The 17,711-nt window shown below is 44.4% G+C and overlaps 1 protein-coding gene and 1 pseudogene across 1 annotated transcript in view; both read left to right on the top strand.

The window, feature by feature from the left end:
- pdia2 (protein disulfide isomerase family A, member 2) overlaps window positions 1-4,260 on the top strand; it is a 41,416-nt gene extending 37,156 nt beyond the window's left edge. Inside the window, exons 9-11 of the mRNA XM_086002266.1 lie at window positions 25-206; window positions 3,260-3,364; window positions 3,475-4,260. Coding sequence (XP_085858392.1) covers window positions 25-206; window positions 3,260-3,364; window positions 3,475-3,573 — 386 coding nt within the window. The 3' untranslated portion in view covers window positions 3,574-4,260. The remainder of the gene's footprint in view (window positions 1-24; window positions 207-3,259; window positions 3,365-3,474) is intronic.
- Window positions 4,261-14,791: 10,531 nt separating this feature from the next.
- Window positions 14,792-17,711, top strand: part of LOC147110658 (protein disulfide-isomerase-like) — a 68,593-nt pseudogene continuing 65,673 nt past the window's right edge.

Genomic DNA, 17,711 nt, shown 5'->3' with positions numbered 1-17,711 from the left:
TGATGTTCTAATTTTGTCTCACAGATGCTCCCTGGTGTGGTCATTGTAAAGAATTGGCTCCTATCTGGGATCAACTGGGCGAGAAGTACAAAGATCATGAAAATATTGTAATTGCTAAAATGGATGGCACAATTAATGAAGTTGAATCCATTGCAATCCAAGGCTTTCCAACTATCAAATACTTCCCTGCTGGCTCAGGAAAAAAGGTCCGTTAGAGCTCCCATTCTAAGTACTATTCGGGTCATTTTCTGACTGGCCTCCCAGTGGCATCCATGCCGATCAGCAGCACATATTGGAAACTTGGGCAACGTGCATGATTCTCCAACCATTAACTTGAATGGTTGAACAATCTTACCCGGTGGATGCCTTAATTTCCAATATTCCAAGGCCCAATGCTGAGAAAAGATGGAAGATTATCCATTATATATACAGTCTTTATTACAGTTATTTATTTAATAAATTTACTATGGTTAAAGAAAATTTAGTTGCGTTCTTTGAAACAATAAACTAAAGCCATCTTAAAGTACTGAAAGCCAAGGTTTCATTACTTTTCTAAGTAAGCGCCCCTGGAATCACGTGGGCCAGCTCAACCAATGGAAGAAGGGAATCCCCCTTCATACTTTTGACAGATCCATACACACAGAACTGTCATAAGTGTGAATGGGGATGACTGCAAAAATGCACCAAACCACTGAAATAAATAAAGAAAAACCATTACATATCTAAAATTAATTAAAATGCCACTTAATTAAATAATTTAAATAGTAAGAATTTGACAGTCATTGAGCGGGCGGAAGTTGTGCCAATAGCACAGCTCTCCACCCGCAGAGGCACTTTTCTTGGGCATGCGGATGACCTGGCAAGAGACAGCTTGACAGATCGCCAGTGCTGGTTTTCAGCTTCGCATGCCTGAAACAGGCACTTGCGCGGCCCCTACGAGTGTGTACACACCTCGTACGCACCAGTGGGGGTCGGAAAATCCAGCCCATCATAAAAACTCTGGGGTAGAGTTTCCGCTTTGGGCGCAATCAGGACATTTCGTCCAAACTGCGCTGGTTAGGTTGGGCTTCAAGTTTCTGCTAAAATTAATTTGCATAATCATGAATTGTAAAATCTTCCATGAACCAGCGCAATGGTAGTGTAATAGAACGGAAATGTTTCTTTTTCTTCTTTCCATTAAAAAGTATTCCTTAATGTGTTTACGAGGAGTAACCTGGTGCAGTTTTATTAATACAGCTGAAGATGAGTTTATCACCAAAAATAAGCATTTTTTAATAAGGGTGTCCAGTCCTCCACCTGTGAGTAACCTGATTTAAAATCACTGAAAATTACTTAAAAAAACCATACTGAACCATTTACTAGTTTCATCGGTGTACACTAGTCAGTTTCTAAGTAAATTAAATATTTTTTGATGTGAATAAACGTTTAAAACAAGCCGACTAGTGCCTGAGAGCCTAAAAAAGTGAACGCAATTTGAAGAGCCTTCCCAAACCAGCACAATCGGCCAAATCTTGCAATTTAGAGCGGGGGGGGGGGGGGGGCGGGGCCGTGGCCAGCTTTGTGGGCAGAGCCTGCTTCGGGTGAATTGAATATTGAAGCAACGGAAAACATGAACTTAAGTGGTTTTGGGCGTATTCCACTTAGGTTTAAAATTCTCCGATCGCTTACACTGGTGTGGCCAATTCTGCCCGGATTGTGCTGATGCTGCTAGCGAAAACTCCACCCCTTTCTTTTTAGAGTTCAGTCGGCACAATCATTATTAGAATAGCCATCTACTGGGATGCTGGACCAAGTTAGCAAAAAACAGTTTTTCTTGCAATGACTCAGTGGGGGTGGAAACAGGACAGTTGCACCCCAAAAATGGTGAGGAATGACTTACCTGGTGACGGGGTCGTCCCTATCTTCCCTAGGCCTGATCGCTGGCCAGCCGAAGCGCTTGTCTGAATCAGGTGGTAGGCCCTTTAAATATGCAAATCAGCGACCTATGATGTCGATAGGACCCTGATTGCTATTTTCAGACAGTATTGGGTGGAGTATGCACTCTGGATGCTCTGGCCAACATCAGCTGGCATTTGGGCTGACGAGGAGCCCAGCAGGTAAGTTTGAATTTATTTTTGTGGGGCCACGAGCAGCTGGACTCCTCCTGCATGAGTCGCTACCTCACCGTGTCCCTCCCACTCCCGAGAATAGATCCCCCTTACACCCACCCTGGACTCTACCTTCTTCCAACCCGGGGGCTTCCTGGTCCACTCAATATTACGGTGGTCTGGAGCGGGCGAGCTGCCCCAGGTCACTAGCTTTCTGCCTTTCTGCCTGGAGCCCGCCAGCCCCATGCTAATGAGGCCTTCAAAATGGATTGGGCCTCCCGTCGGGATTATCGGGCGAGCAGTGGTGGATCTCTGCCGTCTGGCAATGTGGACACTGCTCTGGGGTAATAAGAACATAAGAAATAGGAGCAGGAGTAGGCATTTTGGGATTTGATGTGGCATCTTTATGAAAATATGAAATCATCTTAGCTGAAAGATTGATTAGTTTGCAGTAAGGCTCGGCCCCTCGAGCCTGCTCCGACATTCAATAAGATCATGGCTGATCTGATCTTGGCCTCAACTCCACTTTCCTGCCCGCTCCCCATAACCCTTGATTCCCCCATTTTTCAAAAATCTGTCTATCGCCACCTTGAATATATTCAATGACTCAGCCTCTACAGCTCGCTGGGGTAGAGAATTCCAAAGATTCACGATCCTCTGAGAGAAGAAATTCCTCCTCATCTCCGTTTTAAATGGGTAAATCTACCCCAGTGGCTCAATCAGCTGTGTGGTCTGGCAATGGGGTGTGTGCACCAGGTGGACGCGGGATTGGGCTCTTAACCTACAAGCCTCACTGCAAACGAATCAATCTTTCAACTAAGATGATTTCATATTTTCATAAAAGATGCCACATCAAATCCCGAAATGCTACTTAGTCACGTAGTTTATATTTCAGTATTTTTTAACTAGTTAAGAAAATTGCATATAGAAAATGCTGGAGAAACTCAGCAGGTCAGGCAGCATCTGTGAAGAGAGAAACAGAGTTAACGTTTCAGGTCGATGACCTTTCGTCAGATGAAAGGTCATCGAGCTGAAACGTTAACTCTGTTTCTCTCTTCACAGATGCTGCCTGACCTGCTGAGTTTCTCCAGCATTTTCTGTTTTTATTTCAGATTTCCAGCATCTGCAGTATTTTCTTTTTGTAAGAAAATTGCATGTTGCTTATTTTACAGATTATCGACTATGATGGAGCAAGGGATCTGGAAACATTTTCAACATTTTTAGACAATGGTGGCGAATTACCTCAGGAAGATGGGAAAGATGATGATGATGAACTGGTCAGTGCATTCTGTGATCTGCAGCGATTTTCTTGAGGCCCATTTTCTACCCTCAAATATTCTCTATTAACACTGATCTAATGATTAATGTTTTCTTCTAAATATTGCAGGATATTGATGACATTCTTAATGTAAAGACCAACAAAACCACAGAGCAGCATACAAAAGACGAGAACACTGCCAATGAAGCTAAAAAGGATGAACTGTAGTTTCTACCATTAAAGATTCAGTTATACAGTTTAATGCAGAACTAAGCGCAAAACCAGTATTGTGGCTTAGGAAATACAAAAGGTTTCGCAAAGGTTGATCATTTCCCATCAAAAACAATGACATTTCTGCGAAGGAAACATGTTCTACTCTATTATTCTAACAAATCAAATGTTCACTGTGTAGTACATAATACCGCAAAGAAAGTATTGGGAAAAATGAGGTTTTTTTTTAACATTAACAGGAAACAAACTCCAAATAATAAACATTTTCCTCTCTGAGACCGTAATGTTAATTTTTCTCATTCCTGTGCCTGAATATATTGGACCTGCCGGGCTTGGTGAATTGAGGAAAATTGGGTGGGAGGAATGAATGCCCATAAGGAAACCTGACCAGTTCTCCATCCATTTCGATTAATGGGTGGGATTTCATGTGGACTCCTTTTGGGCACTTCCAGCCCATCTGATTTTCGTCTATTCTCTATGTCCAGGTCATCCAATGTAACCATGGATAGGAACAGGAGAATCTGTCCCCCGCATAGTTTGGCCCATATTGTGAAAATTAAAGTTGTAGTTGTTACATTGTTTTAAGTGAAATGACTTTATCATTGAGTTAATATTAATGCAAAACATGCATACATGCACAATCTACTTTGTTGCCTTGTCTCATTCAAATAAAAGTTAATATCTCTGTAATTTCAACCATGTGATAGTGTCTTACTGGACAACTAGAGTGCTCATTGGGTATCACCATCCATTTCACATCAATGTTACTGTTTAATTCCACTATTTTCTATTATCTTAAATGTTACCTATCTATCCTATTTATACTAATAATAAATAATGATACATTTAAGAGTGTGGTTCCGGCCAGCTAGACATCTGAGTTCCGGTATGGTTGCTAATCCACCTTCACAGTCATGGGCCGGGATTTACACCCCCCTTACCCAGCGAGAATGTGTGGAAGGGGTTAAAATTTGAAAATTGTAGCGCCCGGCACGTTCCCAGCCAATGACGGTAAACCAGGCCACCGACCAGGCTCCCGCTAAAGGAAGGCGGGGGCCGACTTAATATTTCAAAGTAATCATTACTTCAAGTTGGGGAAGGCCGGCAGCGTTTGCAGCAGCCTCGATGGGAGATGCCGACTGGCCAGAAGAGGCCAAGGTAAGTCTCCCCCCAGGGAGTCCCTGGGCCTCCCGACCCCCGCCCCTGCCCTGATTGCCTCTCGTCACTGCTTCCACTGACTCGGGGCATAGTACCGAGGGGTCCCCGGCTGCGGCCTCCTGTCGCAAAATTCCCGCTCCCACCCACAGGCCAGGTACAGAATTTGAGCGGGACTCAGGGAACCTTTATTTAAATGAGGCCCTGCCGTTAAGATCCCCATGTCCCCGGAACCTCCGGGTGCACCGCCCCCTCAGTGCCCATACCCCTCTCACCGTCCACCCATCCACCCTTATAAAATCGAGGCCATATTTCATGACATCATCCAAAACTGTCAAACGTGTAACTATTTTGACATGCTCTCCCAGCAAATAAACAGCCAGAGGCAGGGAAAGTGGGGTTGGAGATGTAACAGGTTTTAAGCAAGTACAGATTGGTGAAATCCAATGGGTTTCAGTTTTGCTGACAAGTCTATTGTGTGGCGCTTTACCTGCTTGGCAATGATCAAGGATAACTACGTCCCCCTTTCCATGCCTCTGTATGTGCTTAAAACCTGTTGCATCTCTAACTTTTTCCAATTCTGATGAATGGTCATTGACCTGGAATGTTAACTCTGTTTCCCTCTCTACAGATGCTGCCTGACCTGCTGAGTATTTCCAGCATTTTCTGTTTGAATTTCAAAATATCTGGTCATTTGTGGGCTGGTATCAGGAAAGAGCCAGGGCAACTTTAACGGCCCATTCGCCAGGTTTCTGCTGAGCGAATAGGGTTAAAATCGCCCCCAATGTGATGTTGCAGATTTCTAAGTCTGATACAAGTGTGGGTGGCATATTAGCTGATACTGCAGTGCTATCCTGGAATGAGCTGGAGGCATAAAAAAATGGTGAACTTGATGGCCACGGGCACTGCCATCCACATTTTGCAGACTGGATGTAGATGCCCTTGTAGCAGATGGTGAGACTTTGCAATTGGCTGCCTGTTGACCCAGAACAATGAGGTAGTTGTCCTTGACAGTTAGGTGCAAATTGGCAGGTAGGTGAATTGCCACATAATAAACTTGTTAACAAAATTGAAGCCCATTGGATTAAAGGGACAGTGGCAGTGTGGATACAAAATTGGCTAAGAGACAGAAAGCAGAGTAGTGGTGAACGGTTGTTTTTCAGACTGGATGGAATGATACAGTGGTGTCCCCCAGGGGTCGGTTTTGGGAGTGCTGCTCTTTTTTAATGGCCCAGAAATTCGGGTCGCCACGGGAGAGTACGCACGGGGTACTCACCCGTAGGCCCGATGGAAGTGCCGGTTTCCTGCATGCACTGCGCCTGCGCGGGAAACCAGCGCACTTCTGTTCCTCTGAACGAAGAGGTTCAGAGGTCGAACGCGTGCGCGGGGAAGGCTGCGTGTGCGCATCAAACTTAGTTTCTTTTTACAGGCTTCTCCGGGAGGGTAAGCCTGCAGAATTTAGAAATATAAAAAGCAGGCATAAGGCTTGCTTTTTACAAGGTAAGTGGTGAATTAATTAAATTAAAAAAAAATTCCACAGGTTTTGTAGTGTCCGCGCATCAATAACACATGGACTGCAGGAGAATGATAATAAGAGGTGTTTACTGAACAGAGAGTATGCTGGAACTGAAAGTACAGAAACCTGCTACTGCTTTATATACAGGGGTGGTCACTGCCGGTACTACAGCATAAAAGCAGTTCTCTCTTAAAGGTACATACACAACAATTCCTCCCCTTTTAGATAACCAGTACATAACATTCATTTAACAATTGAATAATAACTAATTACAATTACAATTTTCTTTGTACTATATACATCAGCTGAAAGTAAACATTTATAAATTCAGTCTTTGAGGAGGCTTCCTGACCCTGTCTGGATATCGCCTTTCTCGAGTATCCTGTTCTTGCGGCGGAGTCGATTCTGGCTCATTGTCATTGGTTGGTTCGTCAGCTTCCAATACCACTGATTCTGAGGTAGACGCAAGCTGTGCTTCGGGTTCATCACCAGGTGTGCATGCTCGTGGTATGGGTTTGACTTGTTCCTGTGACTCTAGAATCTGGTCAGCATGGCATCTCACGATGCTCTCTCCAACGTCCACTGTGTACATTAGTGGTCCCTGCCGTGTGCATATCGTTCCTGGCTGCCATTTTTCTGTTCGGTAGTCACGGGCCAAGACTGGTTGCCCTATCTTGAAGCTCCTGGTTGGCCTTTCATTGATGTGCTGGAATTGCTTATTCTCAACATCTCATCTTATGTTTGGTTTGAGCAAGTCCAGGCGACATCGTAAACCACGGTTAAAGAACATCATGGCTGGAGATTGGTTGGTGACTGCATGTGTCGCATTTCGGTAAGTGAACAAGAAATTATCCACCTTGTGTTGCAGTGGTATGTTGTCGTTATACATCGCCTTTATTGCTTTTTTAAAGGTTTGAACAAACCTCTCGGCCAATCCATTTGTGGCTGGATGATATGGGGCGGATGTGTAATGCTTTACCCCATTATTCCTCAAAAACCTCCGGAAATCCTCGGACACAAACTGTGGTCCATTGTCGGAGCAAATCTGTTCTGGCAAGCCATTCCTGGTGAAGATGGTCCGTAGGACTGCAATAGTTTTCTCCGTGTTGGTGGAGGACATTTTGATGACCTCTGGCCATTTCGAATGTGCATCCACGGCGATTAAAAACATTGAGCCCATAAATGGACCAGCAAAATCAATGTGTACCCGTTGCCATGGAGATGAGGGCCACTCCCATGGGTGTAGTGGGGCCTGTGGTGGAGCGTTTTGGACTTTCTGGCATCCTGTGCATCTCTTGGTCATATCCTCCATTTCTTTATCGATTCCCAGCCACCACACAAACGCCCTGGCTAGGCTCTTCATTTTTACCCCTCCCAGATGACCCTCATGAAGCTCATTGAGCACTCTATCTCTCAACTTAGTTGGAATTACCACTCAGGATCCACACATCAAGGTCCCCCGGCACACTGACAGCTGTTCTCTCCTTGGCGAGAATGCTGGCAACAGTGACTCGCCATGTGCTGGCCATCCCTTCACCGTCAAATCATAGGCCCGAGAGAGTGTCGGGTCATTTCGGATTTCTTCTCTATAGTTGAGTTAGTAACAAATAGACATTCGACTATGGTCGAATGGAATATCTCAACAGGGTCCACTGCAGGTGCTTCCTCCACCATAGGCAGCGGCAGGCGCGACAGCCCATCAGCGTTTCCATGCTGTTTCGTGCCCTTATACTCTATGTCGTATTGATGTGCTCCTGGAAAAAGGGACCATCTTTGCAGCCGTTGCGCCGTCATCACCGGAACGCCCTTCTTTGGGTTAAAAATGGAGACAAGAGGCTGGTGATCAGTCAGTAAGGTGAATTTCTGCCCGTGCAGGTAGTGATTGAACTTCTTCACCCCCCACACCAGGCTGAGGGCCTCCCTGTCAATCTGGGCATAGTTACGCTCGGCTGATGTTAACGAGCGTGATGCAAAGGCTATTGGCCTCTCTGAACCGTCAAGGAATTTGTGCGACAGCACCGCTCCAATGCTGTAGGGAGACGCATCACATGCCAACCGAATCGGTAGTGATGGATTGTAGTGAGCCAATACTTCTTTTGAAGTAATTAGGCATTTACATTTCTGAAAGGCATGCTTACACACATCACTCCACTTCCATGCTACTCCAGTTTGCAGCAGGGCATTCAGCGGGTGCAGAATAGTAGACAAATTTGGCAAGAACTTATGGTAGTAGTTCACCAACCCGAGGAACGACCTCAGTTGTGACACATTTTCCGGCGCTGGAGCCTTGACTACTGCCTCAATCTTGTCTGGGGACTTATGCAAACCCCCTTCATCAATCACGTGGCCACAATATGAGATTTGTTTCCTGAAAATCTCGCATTTGGGGCGGTTGGCTCGTAGTCCATATTCTTGTAGTCTAGTGAGCACCTGCTCCAGGTTGGCAAGGTGTTCACTGTCATTTCCGCCTGTAACCAGGATGTCGTCCAAATAACACTGGGTCCCCGAGATCCCTTGCAGGACTCATTCCATCGCCCTCTGCCAAATAGCTGGAGCTGATGCTACCCCGAATACCAGTCGATTGTACTGATAAAGACCTTTGTGAGTATTTATCGTGAGGTATTTTCTAGATGATTCATCTACCTCCATTTGTAGATACGCTTGGGCCAGATCAATCTTCGTAAAGCATTTCCCCCCAGATAGTGAGGCGAAAATATCTTCTATCCGTGGAAGTGGATATTGTACCGTGTGAAGGACTGGGTTCACAGTAACCTTAAAGTCCCCACAGATGCGAACCTTCTTTGGTTCCCCAGGTGTGCTGCTCAATGATTTCTTCATTACAGGGATGATGGGTGTGGCCCACTCGCTCCAGTTCACCTTGGACAGCACACCCGAACGCTCCAGACTCTCCAGCTCTGCTTCAACGGCTGGGCGGATCGCATACGGTACCGGTCTGGCCTTAAAAAATTTTGGGTTTGCGTTATCTTCAATTTTTATCATTGCCGTTACGCCTTTTAGAGTCCCAAGTCCTTGCTGGAACACCTCTTTCGCGTCAGTTAGAATTTTTGACAGTCGTCCAGGTGTGGCGTCGTCGTCTTTTTTGTCAGCCACAGTTAGTGCCTGACTGGAATGCCAATCCAATTGTATTTTTCAGATCCATTCACGTCCCAATAATGGTGATCCTCCATCTTGCAGTATATATAGATACAGTTCCTGTGTTTCCTTGCCGTTGTATTTAACGGGCACCCTTATTTTTCCTCTGGGGTAGACTTTTTGCCCCGTATATGTCTTCAAGACAATGGACGTATCCTTCAAAGGAATGTGTGAGAATAGCCGCTCGTAGTCTCGTTAATTCATGACTGTTAGGGCTGATCCTGTGTCCAATTCCATCTTTACTTGGGACCCTGCTATCACGAGGGTGACCCAAATGGTTCGGTGATCCTCCTTTGCGATCACGTTGTGTAGCTTTAGACAACTTAGTCCCCTGCTCCCGGAGTCATTGTCACTACTCTGGTCTTCTGAACTACTGTCCGTCATCTTTTTTACTTTCTTGTACTTTTCCTTAGTAGTTCTTTTAGTGTTGGTTTTCTTTCCCGACCTGCAGACTCGTGCTATATGTCCCATTTTTCCACATTGCCTGCATAGTTTGTCCTTAAACCAGCAATCCTTCTGGTCATGGGTTGTTCTGCCGCAGTGATAGCACTTTTCTGCTCCATATGCCATTTCGTTGGTGCTATATTCTTGCGGTTTCTGTTGTATTTCCGCAGCTCCCCGTGCTGCTGCTTCGTAGGATACTGCCACGCTGAAAGCCTTTTCTAGCGTAGGTCCTTTTCCGAAAGTAGTCGTTTCTGGGTTCCTTCACTCTGGAGCCCACAGACAAACTTATCCCTTAAGGTATCTGCCAGTCCTGCTCCGAACTGGCAGTGCTTCAATAACTTGCGTAGTTCCGTAAGATAGTCAGCATTACTCTCGTCTTTGTGCTGGTTTCGTTTATGGAACTTGAATCTTTCAGCTATCAGCAGTGGTGTAGGGTTTAGATGTTCCTGTAAGATATTGACAATCTCTTCAAAATTTTTCTCCATTGGTTTAGCTGGGGTAATTAAATTTCGCAATAGGCCGTACGTTCTCGCGCCCATCAAATTTAATAATATCGACGCCTTCTTTTCAGCGGCCACCTCATTTCCCCTGCAGTACACTTCAACTCTTTCCACATACGTGGTCCAGTCTTCTATTTCGTTATTGAAAACAGTGATGCTGCCACTCTTCGGCATCTTGGGTGGTTTAAAATGGTGCCTCCCGCGCTTTTCCTTCTTCCCCAATGGATTAAAATGGCACCTCCCACGCTTTTCCTTCTTCCCCAAAGGATTAAAATGGTGCCTCCCGTGCTTTTCCTTCTTCCCCTTGCTGCCAATGCTGCTCCTCGCGTTCTAACAGGTAATGGCGGTGCCCCACGGCTTTCTGCGCGTCTCTTTTTCAACGCTGCCCGACTCTTGAGCACCGGCCACGTCCTGTGCGCTCCACCCTCTCTCTCTCTTTGTCTTCCCGACGACGCTGCTCGGCCCCCTTACAGAGCCGTTCGCCCGAGCTCTAGCCCGCCGCAGTCCGGGGAGGGTCAGCGCACTGCGTGCTACCAGCCCGATTTGCTGGGACACCTTGATTGAAGAACCAGGCCCAGCTCTCCACAGCTTCCCCTGCAATTCTCTGGACTCCGATGGATCACTGGGCGGTTGCCCCCGGTCGACGCCCGTTGCTCTGGCTTCGACCTCGAAGAAGCTTCTTCCCAGGGATGGATCCCCGTGAGGTGATGCAGTACTGCAGGTGAGTTCGAACCTGCTCGTCGCCACTGTAGTGTCCGCGCATCAATAACACACGGACTGCAGGAGAATGGTAATAAGAGGTGTTTACTGAACAGAGAGTATGCTGGAACTGAAAGTACAGAAGCCTGCTACTGCTTTATATACAGGGGTGGTCACTGCCGGTACTACAGCATAAAAGCAGTTCTCTCTTAAAGGTACATACACAACAGGTTTATTATTTTTAAATACTTTAAAGCAAGGTAAGTTTATTTTTAGCCCTGTTAGAATATAAAATTATTTTTTCCAAAATTTAAATTATTGTTTAAAATAGTTATTTCATGTAATTTATAGTTTATTTAAAAAATATGACGTTTTTTAAAAATGTATTTGAAGATTTAGTGCTATTTTGGGGCCGTAGTATTTATAAGTCTTGACAGCACTTCCTGTCAGACTTATGAATGGAGCATTCCCTGCTCCGATTGGCTGCCCATGGCCCATGTGATCCCAGGGGATGCATCGAACTAACTGCGCCCCTGGGATACGCAAGCACTGCGTGCCGGCGCGCAAGGTAAGTGCAGATTGGGGGCTTGCACCCGACCCGAATTTCTGGGCCAATATATATTAATGATGATTTGGGTAAAGGAGGCATTATTTCAAAGTTTGCCGATGACACAAAACTTGGAAATGTCGTCAACAGTGAGGAAGGCATAGACTGGTGAAATGGGCAGACAAATGGCAGATGAAATTTAATGCAGAGTAATGTGAAGTGCTGTATTAGGAAGAATGAAGAAAGGCAATATAAACTAAATGTTACAATTCTAAAGGGAGTGCAGGAACAGGGAGTCCTAGGGGTTCACATAGATAAATCTTTGAAGGTGGCAGGACAAGTTGATATGGTTGCTCAATAACCATAGGGGATTCTTGGCTTTATAAATAGAGGCATAGACTACAAAAGCAAGGAAGTTATGCTAAACCTCTTTAAATCACTGTTTAGACCTCAGCTGGACACCACATTTTAGGGAGGATGTCAAGGCCTTGGAGAAGGTGCGGAGGAGATTTACTAGAATAGTCCGATTGATGAGGGACTTCAGTTCTGTGCAGAGATGAGAGACACTGGGATTGTTCTCCTTAGAGCAGCGTAGGTTAAGGGGAGATTTAATAGAAGTGTTCAAAATTATGAGGGGTTTTGATAGAATAAATAAGGAGAAACTGTTTCCACTGGTAGCAGGGTCGATAACCAAAGGACGCAGATTTAAGATAATTGGCAAAAGAATCAGGGGAGAGATGAGGAATTTTTTTGTTATGATCTGAAATGCATTGCCTGAACGGGTGGTGGAAGGAGATTCAATAGCAACTTTCAAAAATAGAAATGGATATATATTTGAAAAGGAAGAATTTGCAGGGCTATGGGGAAAGAGTTGAGGGGGGGGCGGTGGGACTAATCGGATAGCTCTTTCAAAGAGCCGGCACAGGCACGATCACCTCTTTCTGTGTTGTATGAACCTAGGTTTGCCAGGGTGTGTGCCAGGGTCTGTAAGAATGGTTGCTGTCATGATGGCAAAAATGGGTAGAATCTCTCTGATGCCTCCTGATTTCCCTGGCATGTCTTTTTTTCAACTTGTACCACTTCAACCATACAATTGTATTTGGGGTTCATCAAATGCAACTTCCGTGATTTATTTGAACTTGATGACTGCTCTGTAGCTTACAATTAGATGTCTTGTGTCTTCCTGAGTTCTTGGGAAAGTTGGTCTTTGATGAGATATTTGGTCACTTGCCCTTTTTAAAAAATCTGTTCTTGCTCTGCTAAAGCTTTGTAAATGCTTCACATAATGCTTGTTTTCCAGTGATGGGATAATAGGCTGTTATTTTGGTACATTTAAAAACAATACCTAAAGTTATGACTAATTGTCCCAGAAAAATGTTCAAAAATAAATTTTTAATTGAACTCAATAAAAATGATAAAAACAGCACAGTATCAAAAGTGTACTGGAAAACAATTCCATAAGAAGCCTCTGTTCCATTGAACATGGAGCTTCCCTCAAGCTCAGACAAAATTGGATGGATAACAAACAGCACAATTACCTTCTACCAATTTAAATATTTTAGAGTAACTTTAGTCCTCTCGATGAAGCTGTCGCACATTTTGGGGTAATTTTAACGTTCATCACTGGGCAAGAAACGGGCGATGGTGAATCGGCCATCCATCTTACACCCTGCCTGGTGATAAAAATTTAAATTACCACCTTTGTGTGAGAGCAGGCTACAGTACAAAGTGGTAAAATGTTGGGCACAAGGAACCAGGTGTGAACAGCTTAAGGCCTACTTGTCCAATCTCCTCCAGCCTTATGCTGCAGGAGAGGACCATTGGGAAGTGTAAGAGTAATGTCTACACTTATGAACATTTGTTAGGAAAATCAAGATGTGAAAATTGAAATGCATTGCATTAAAATGCCATTGTTATTCAGGCATGAAATAAATGTACTTTGTGAGAAAGAGAGGACTGAATTTTTCAAAGTAACCAATTTCTAGATAATTATGGATATTAAAGCTATTAATTATTTCCTATGTATTCATATAAAAAACAGATTCAGGATATAAGAATGAACATTTCTTACATTATAAATAAATGTTATAAATCTTTATTCTCCAACCTGACAAATGTATCTCATGGACATTTGGATGCAAACTTACCTTTTTGGTGGTGGCCTGCAGCAGTCCTTTAAGGACTGCTGGTTAGGCCGCATGTAGACCTGGTGATCCTGAACACAGCCTGTTCAGTGCTGGCTGCTTTCAGGGCAAGCCAATTCAATAAAGGGTGCATCAAACAGCTCAGAATGTGCACAAGCATGCTGCCTGCCATATTGGACGCTTGTAAAACAGGCGCAACGCTGTTGAATTTCTAGGCCACGAAGCCCAGATTACACATCATATTTATATGCTTAATTGTTATATTCTTGTTAACTAGAAGCAATCTAGACTTACTCTTCAGTAATGGTCAATTTCTGACTGTCCCTATTTGCACAGAGACCATTATAAAAGTCAGTGTTGCTTCAGAATCAGGCACTGAATTTGATATTAAATGACCGGATAAAACTGGTTGAAATAATTTACCGTATGTGATTTGACTTTATCAGGCTTGATGTAAGTGGGCTGTGCTGCAAGTACTTTCAATGTCACCAGCAGTCACCCTTTTTAACTGACACGTTCCCGTTAGCTCTCACACCTTGTTTACTTTTGCTATTTCTGATAAACTTTTCCTGTCTCAATCGTGGATGAAAACTTCAATAGTTCACTAGAGCAGTGTAAAATTCTCACATTTGATATGTTCACAGGTAATGCGGCAGAAAACAAATACTTGAAGTTCGACAAGTTTGCTCAACAGAAAAAAGATTCTTGAGGTATACAATATTTGTGCCAAACTGTCAATAGAGCATAGTGTAAGAAATGCATTTCCAATAAAACCTTGGCTTTGGTGCAAATACAGTAAGTGTCATGAGCAGTGAACACATCAGGATTCATTTTACCAGCAGAGGTAACCTTGTATCTGTGGCAAGGTCAAAGAATATTGTTTCATCATATTTTAAATAGATTGATTGCAGATGCTTATTTAACCATTTATCAAATTTAGCCGCACAAGCCCATGAGTTGTTTGCTCTGGCTATCTTGAGATTTAAAAAAAAGATTTCTGTGCCAGTGGAAAATGAAAAGTGACTGAATTTTCAGCTCTGACTTGCTCACAGCCACAATGAGAATCTCAGTTTTTGTGCTTTTATTACCAGCCTCATTGTCTGCAGTCTGGGCTGAGCACAGCGCCAAGAACAAAAGGGAAAGAAATGACACCAAAGCGCAGAAAGTCAGACAGCCCAAGATCAAAGAAGATCACAGCATCCTTGTGCTAAACAAAGGCAATTTTGACAGAGCACTGAAAAAAAGCAAATTCCTCCTTGTCAACTTCTGTAAGTTTATTCATCTTGAAGCTAAGTGATAGAACATGCTTAGTATCTTTATGTTGATAAAACTGCAGGTAAGTCTTTTGATTGATTCAGAGCACAACTTCTGTATTAAATATTAATATTTATTAGACTGATGCTAAGTATGGTAATATTGTTTATGATCTTGCTAAAATCAACTTTTCTAAACTCCAAGATTGAAGTTAAATGTAGTAGTTGTCCTGTTGCATTAGGTTCTGAATGCTTGCAGACACCTGCTAAACACCTGTTGTATAAGCAAGCTGCTTGTGGGTTGCCAAGAATTGAAAGAGCTTCAAGGACACTTGAAAATGTTTCCACTTCTAACTAACGTAATTTGTAAATGTCGTTATGTATTTCTTGACGTAATTTGGAATTCAGCAAAGGCATCCATTAGCATCCTGCAGTGTTGTAACCATTAAGGCAACTCTTATCAATCAACACCAGATGCAGCGTTCCCATCTCATATATATAACAAAGTATCAACATTGTGACATTTGCAAAGGAGAGGATTGTGATGCAAACATCAGGTTATATAGTTCCTCTCAGTTACATTATTTTTTATCTACTTGAAATCAGCTCACTTGTTATTTCTTAAAATTACGACTCGGTAATTGCATTTGAAGATATATTGGGGGAAAAATTCAGTTGTTTGTGCCTCCCGTTAGTGCCTTAAGAGGGCGCTAATGGGGTGCAAAGCAACTAGCGCCTGGGCGCGGTGATGTTTGTGCCGCTCGCGAAATTAACTAGACATTTTGTGGCGGCACTAAACACTACCACCACAAACTCCTGCGCCGGCAGATCGTGACGTCAGTCGAGTGTGCAATGCCCCGGTAGCGCCCCGGACCGGATATTGAGTGGCGCCCCCTGCCTTACCGCCTGCCACTAGCAACGCCAGGTTGAGGAGAGCATTTTGCAGTCAGAAAGGGACTGGGGGAGCGCTATTTAAAGGCAACCGCTTCCTGCCTTTTTTTGTTGGTGACATTTTTGCACCACGCATTCTGAGAGAGAAACTTCTGGAGAGATTCAACGCTGTGTGAAGGAGTTTTGGGTATTGAGCAGCACTTTGCAGGTTCATTTTTATTTGCCCTTCTTTGCTTCGCCAGCGCTCTGAGGTAGCGCCTCACTCCTCGGCCTTTGCACCTTAAGACAGGTGTGAGGTGCCTGATTTAGCGCTCCAATCACCTCCAGGGGCGATAAAAGCCAAGTTTGCCGTCAGAGGCGATAATTAGTGCCAGGCGCTAAATTTTGCGCACGGCCGATAATGGTGCCCCAAGCAGGGCAATACTGAATTTTCCCCTCATTTAGTCATAGCCACAGGAGGAGGCCATTTAGCCCCTCGAGCCTGTTCTGCCATTCAGTGAGATCATGGCTGATCTGCGACTTAACTCCATATACCCGCCTTTGGCCCATATCCCTTAATACCTTTGGTTAACAAAAATCTATCAATCTCAGAGTTAAAATTAACAATTGATCTAGCATCAATTGCCATTTGCGGAAGAGAGTTCCAAACTTCTACCACCCTTTGTGTGTAGAAGCGTTTCCTAACTTCACTCCTGAAAGACCTGGCTCTAATTTTTAGACTCTGCCTCCTAGTCCTAGAAACCCCAACCAGCGGAAATAGTTTCTCTCTATCTACCCTAGGAGTTCCCCTTAATATCTTGAACACTTCAATCAAATCACCCCTTAACCTTCTAAATTCCAGGGAATACAATCCTAGTTTGTGTAATCTCGCCTCGTAATTTAACCCTTGGAGTCCAGGTATCATTCTGGTAAACCTACGCTGCACTCCCTCCGAGGCCAATATTTCTTCCTACGGTGTGGTGCCCAGAACTGAACACATATATGTTCTGACATGTTGGGTAGGATTTTCCCTGCGGAGGTGGGATGGCGGCGGGAGAGCTGGTTGGCGGGTTCCGGTCCCGCTTCCGTTTGTAGCTGCTCTGTGAAAATAATTTTCCGTAGATTGGTCTTGTTAAGCCTGCCCTGCGGGGCTCCTGGCCAATTAACAGGAAGCAGGTTTGATGACGTCATTTGATGACGTGTCATCTGCTAGTTTCCTTAAAGGGACCACGGCCACATTGATTTCAACAGTTATGCTGTCAGTGTTCCACAGCATTGAGGTGCTGCAAACACTGACGAGCACTGCACAGAGGTGGACAGTTGCACCCAGACTCTCCCATGGCTCCCTCCATGTGCTTATAGAAGAAGTCACAGCATACAGGGAGGTTCTCTTCCAATGGGCGGAAGAGGCCACCCCAGGAGTTCAACACAGCCTGGTTGCACATTGCACAGGAGGGCACAAGCAGGGATGTCGTCAGGGGTCCCTGGCTGCAGTGGCGCAAACCTTTCAATGATCCCAGTAGATCACGAAATGTTACTGCAAAGCCACACTCAAACTCATCCTGCTGTGCCACTCATCACATCCCCATCACTCTGCCTTCCCTACCCTACTCCTGCACATCCTTACTCACACCAACATACATTGCACGTCCACCCATCCCTCTCTATCTACATTATCACTTCCCCATCTCACTAGCCACCCCTCACACTCACCCTCATCCTAGTGCAATCATACCAACTAACAACACACAAAGGTAGGCACTTGAGAGGTTTAGCCAATGTCCATGTGAAGTTTCTGTTAATGTGTTGTCATACAGTGAAATCTATATTTTCAACACTGCCCCTTATTGGACA

This window comes from Somniosus microcephalus, chromosome 11 (genome assembly GCF_052327205.1).
Source record: "Somniosus microcephalus isolate GS21.2 chromosome 11, FLI_Smic_1.0, whole genome shotgun sequence".
Classification (NCBI taxonomy): domain Eukaryota; kingdom Metazoa; phylum Chordata; class Chondrichthyes; order Squaliformes; family Somniosidae; genus Somniosus; species Somniosus microcephalus.
This window is presented reverse-complemented; position numbering and strand designations above follow the sequence as displayed.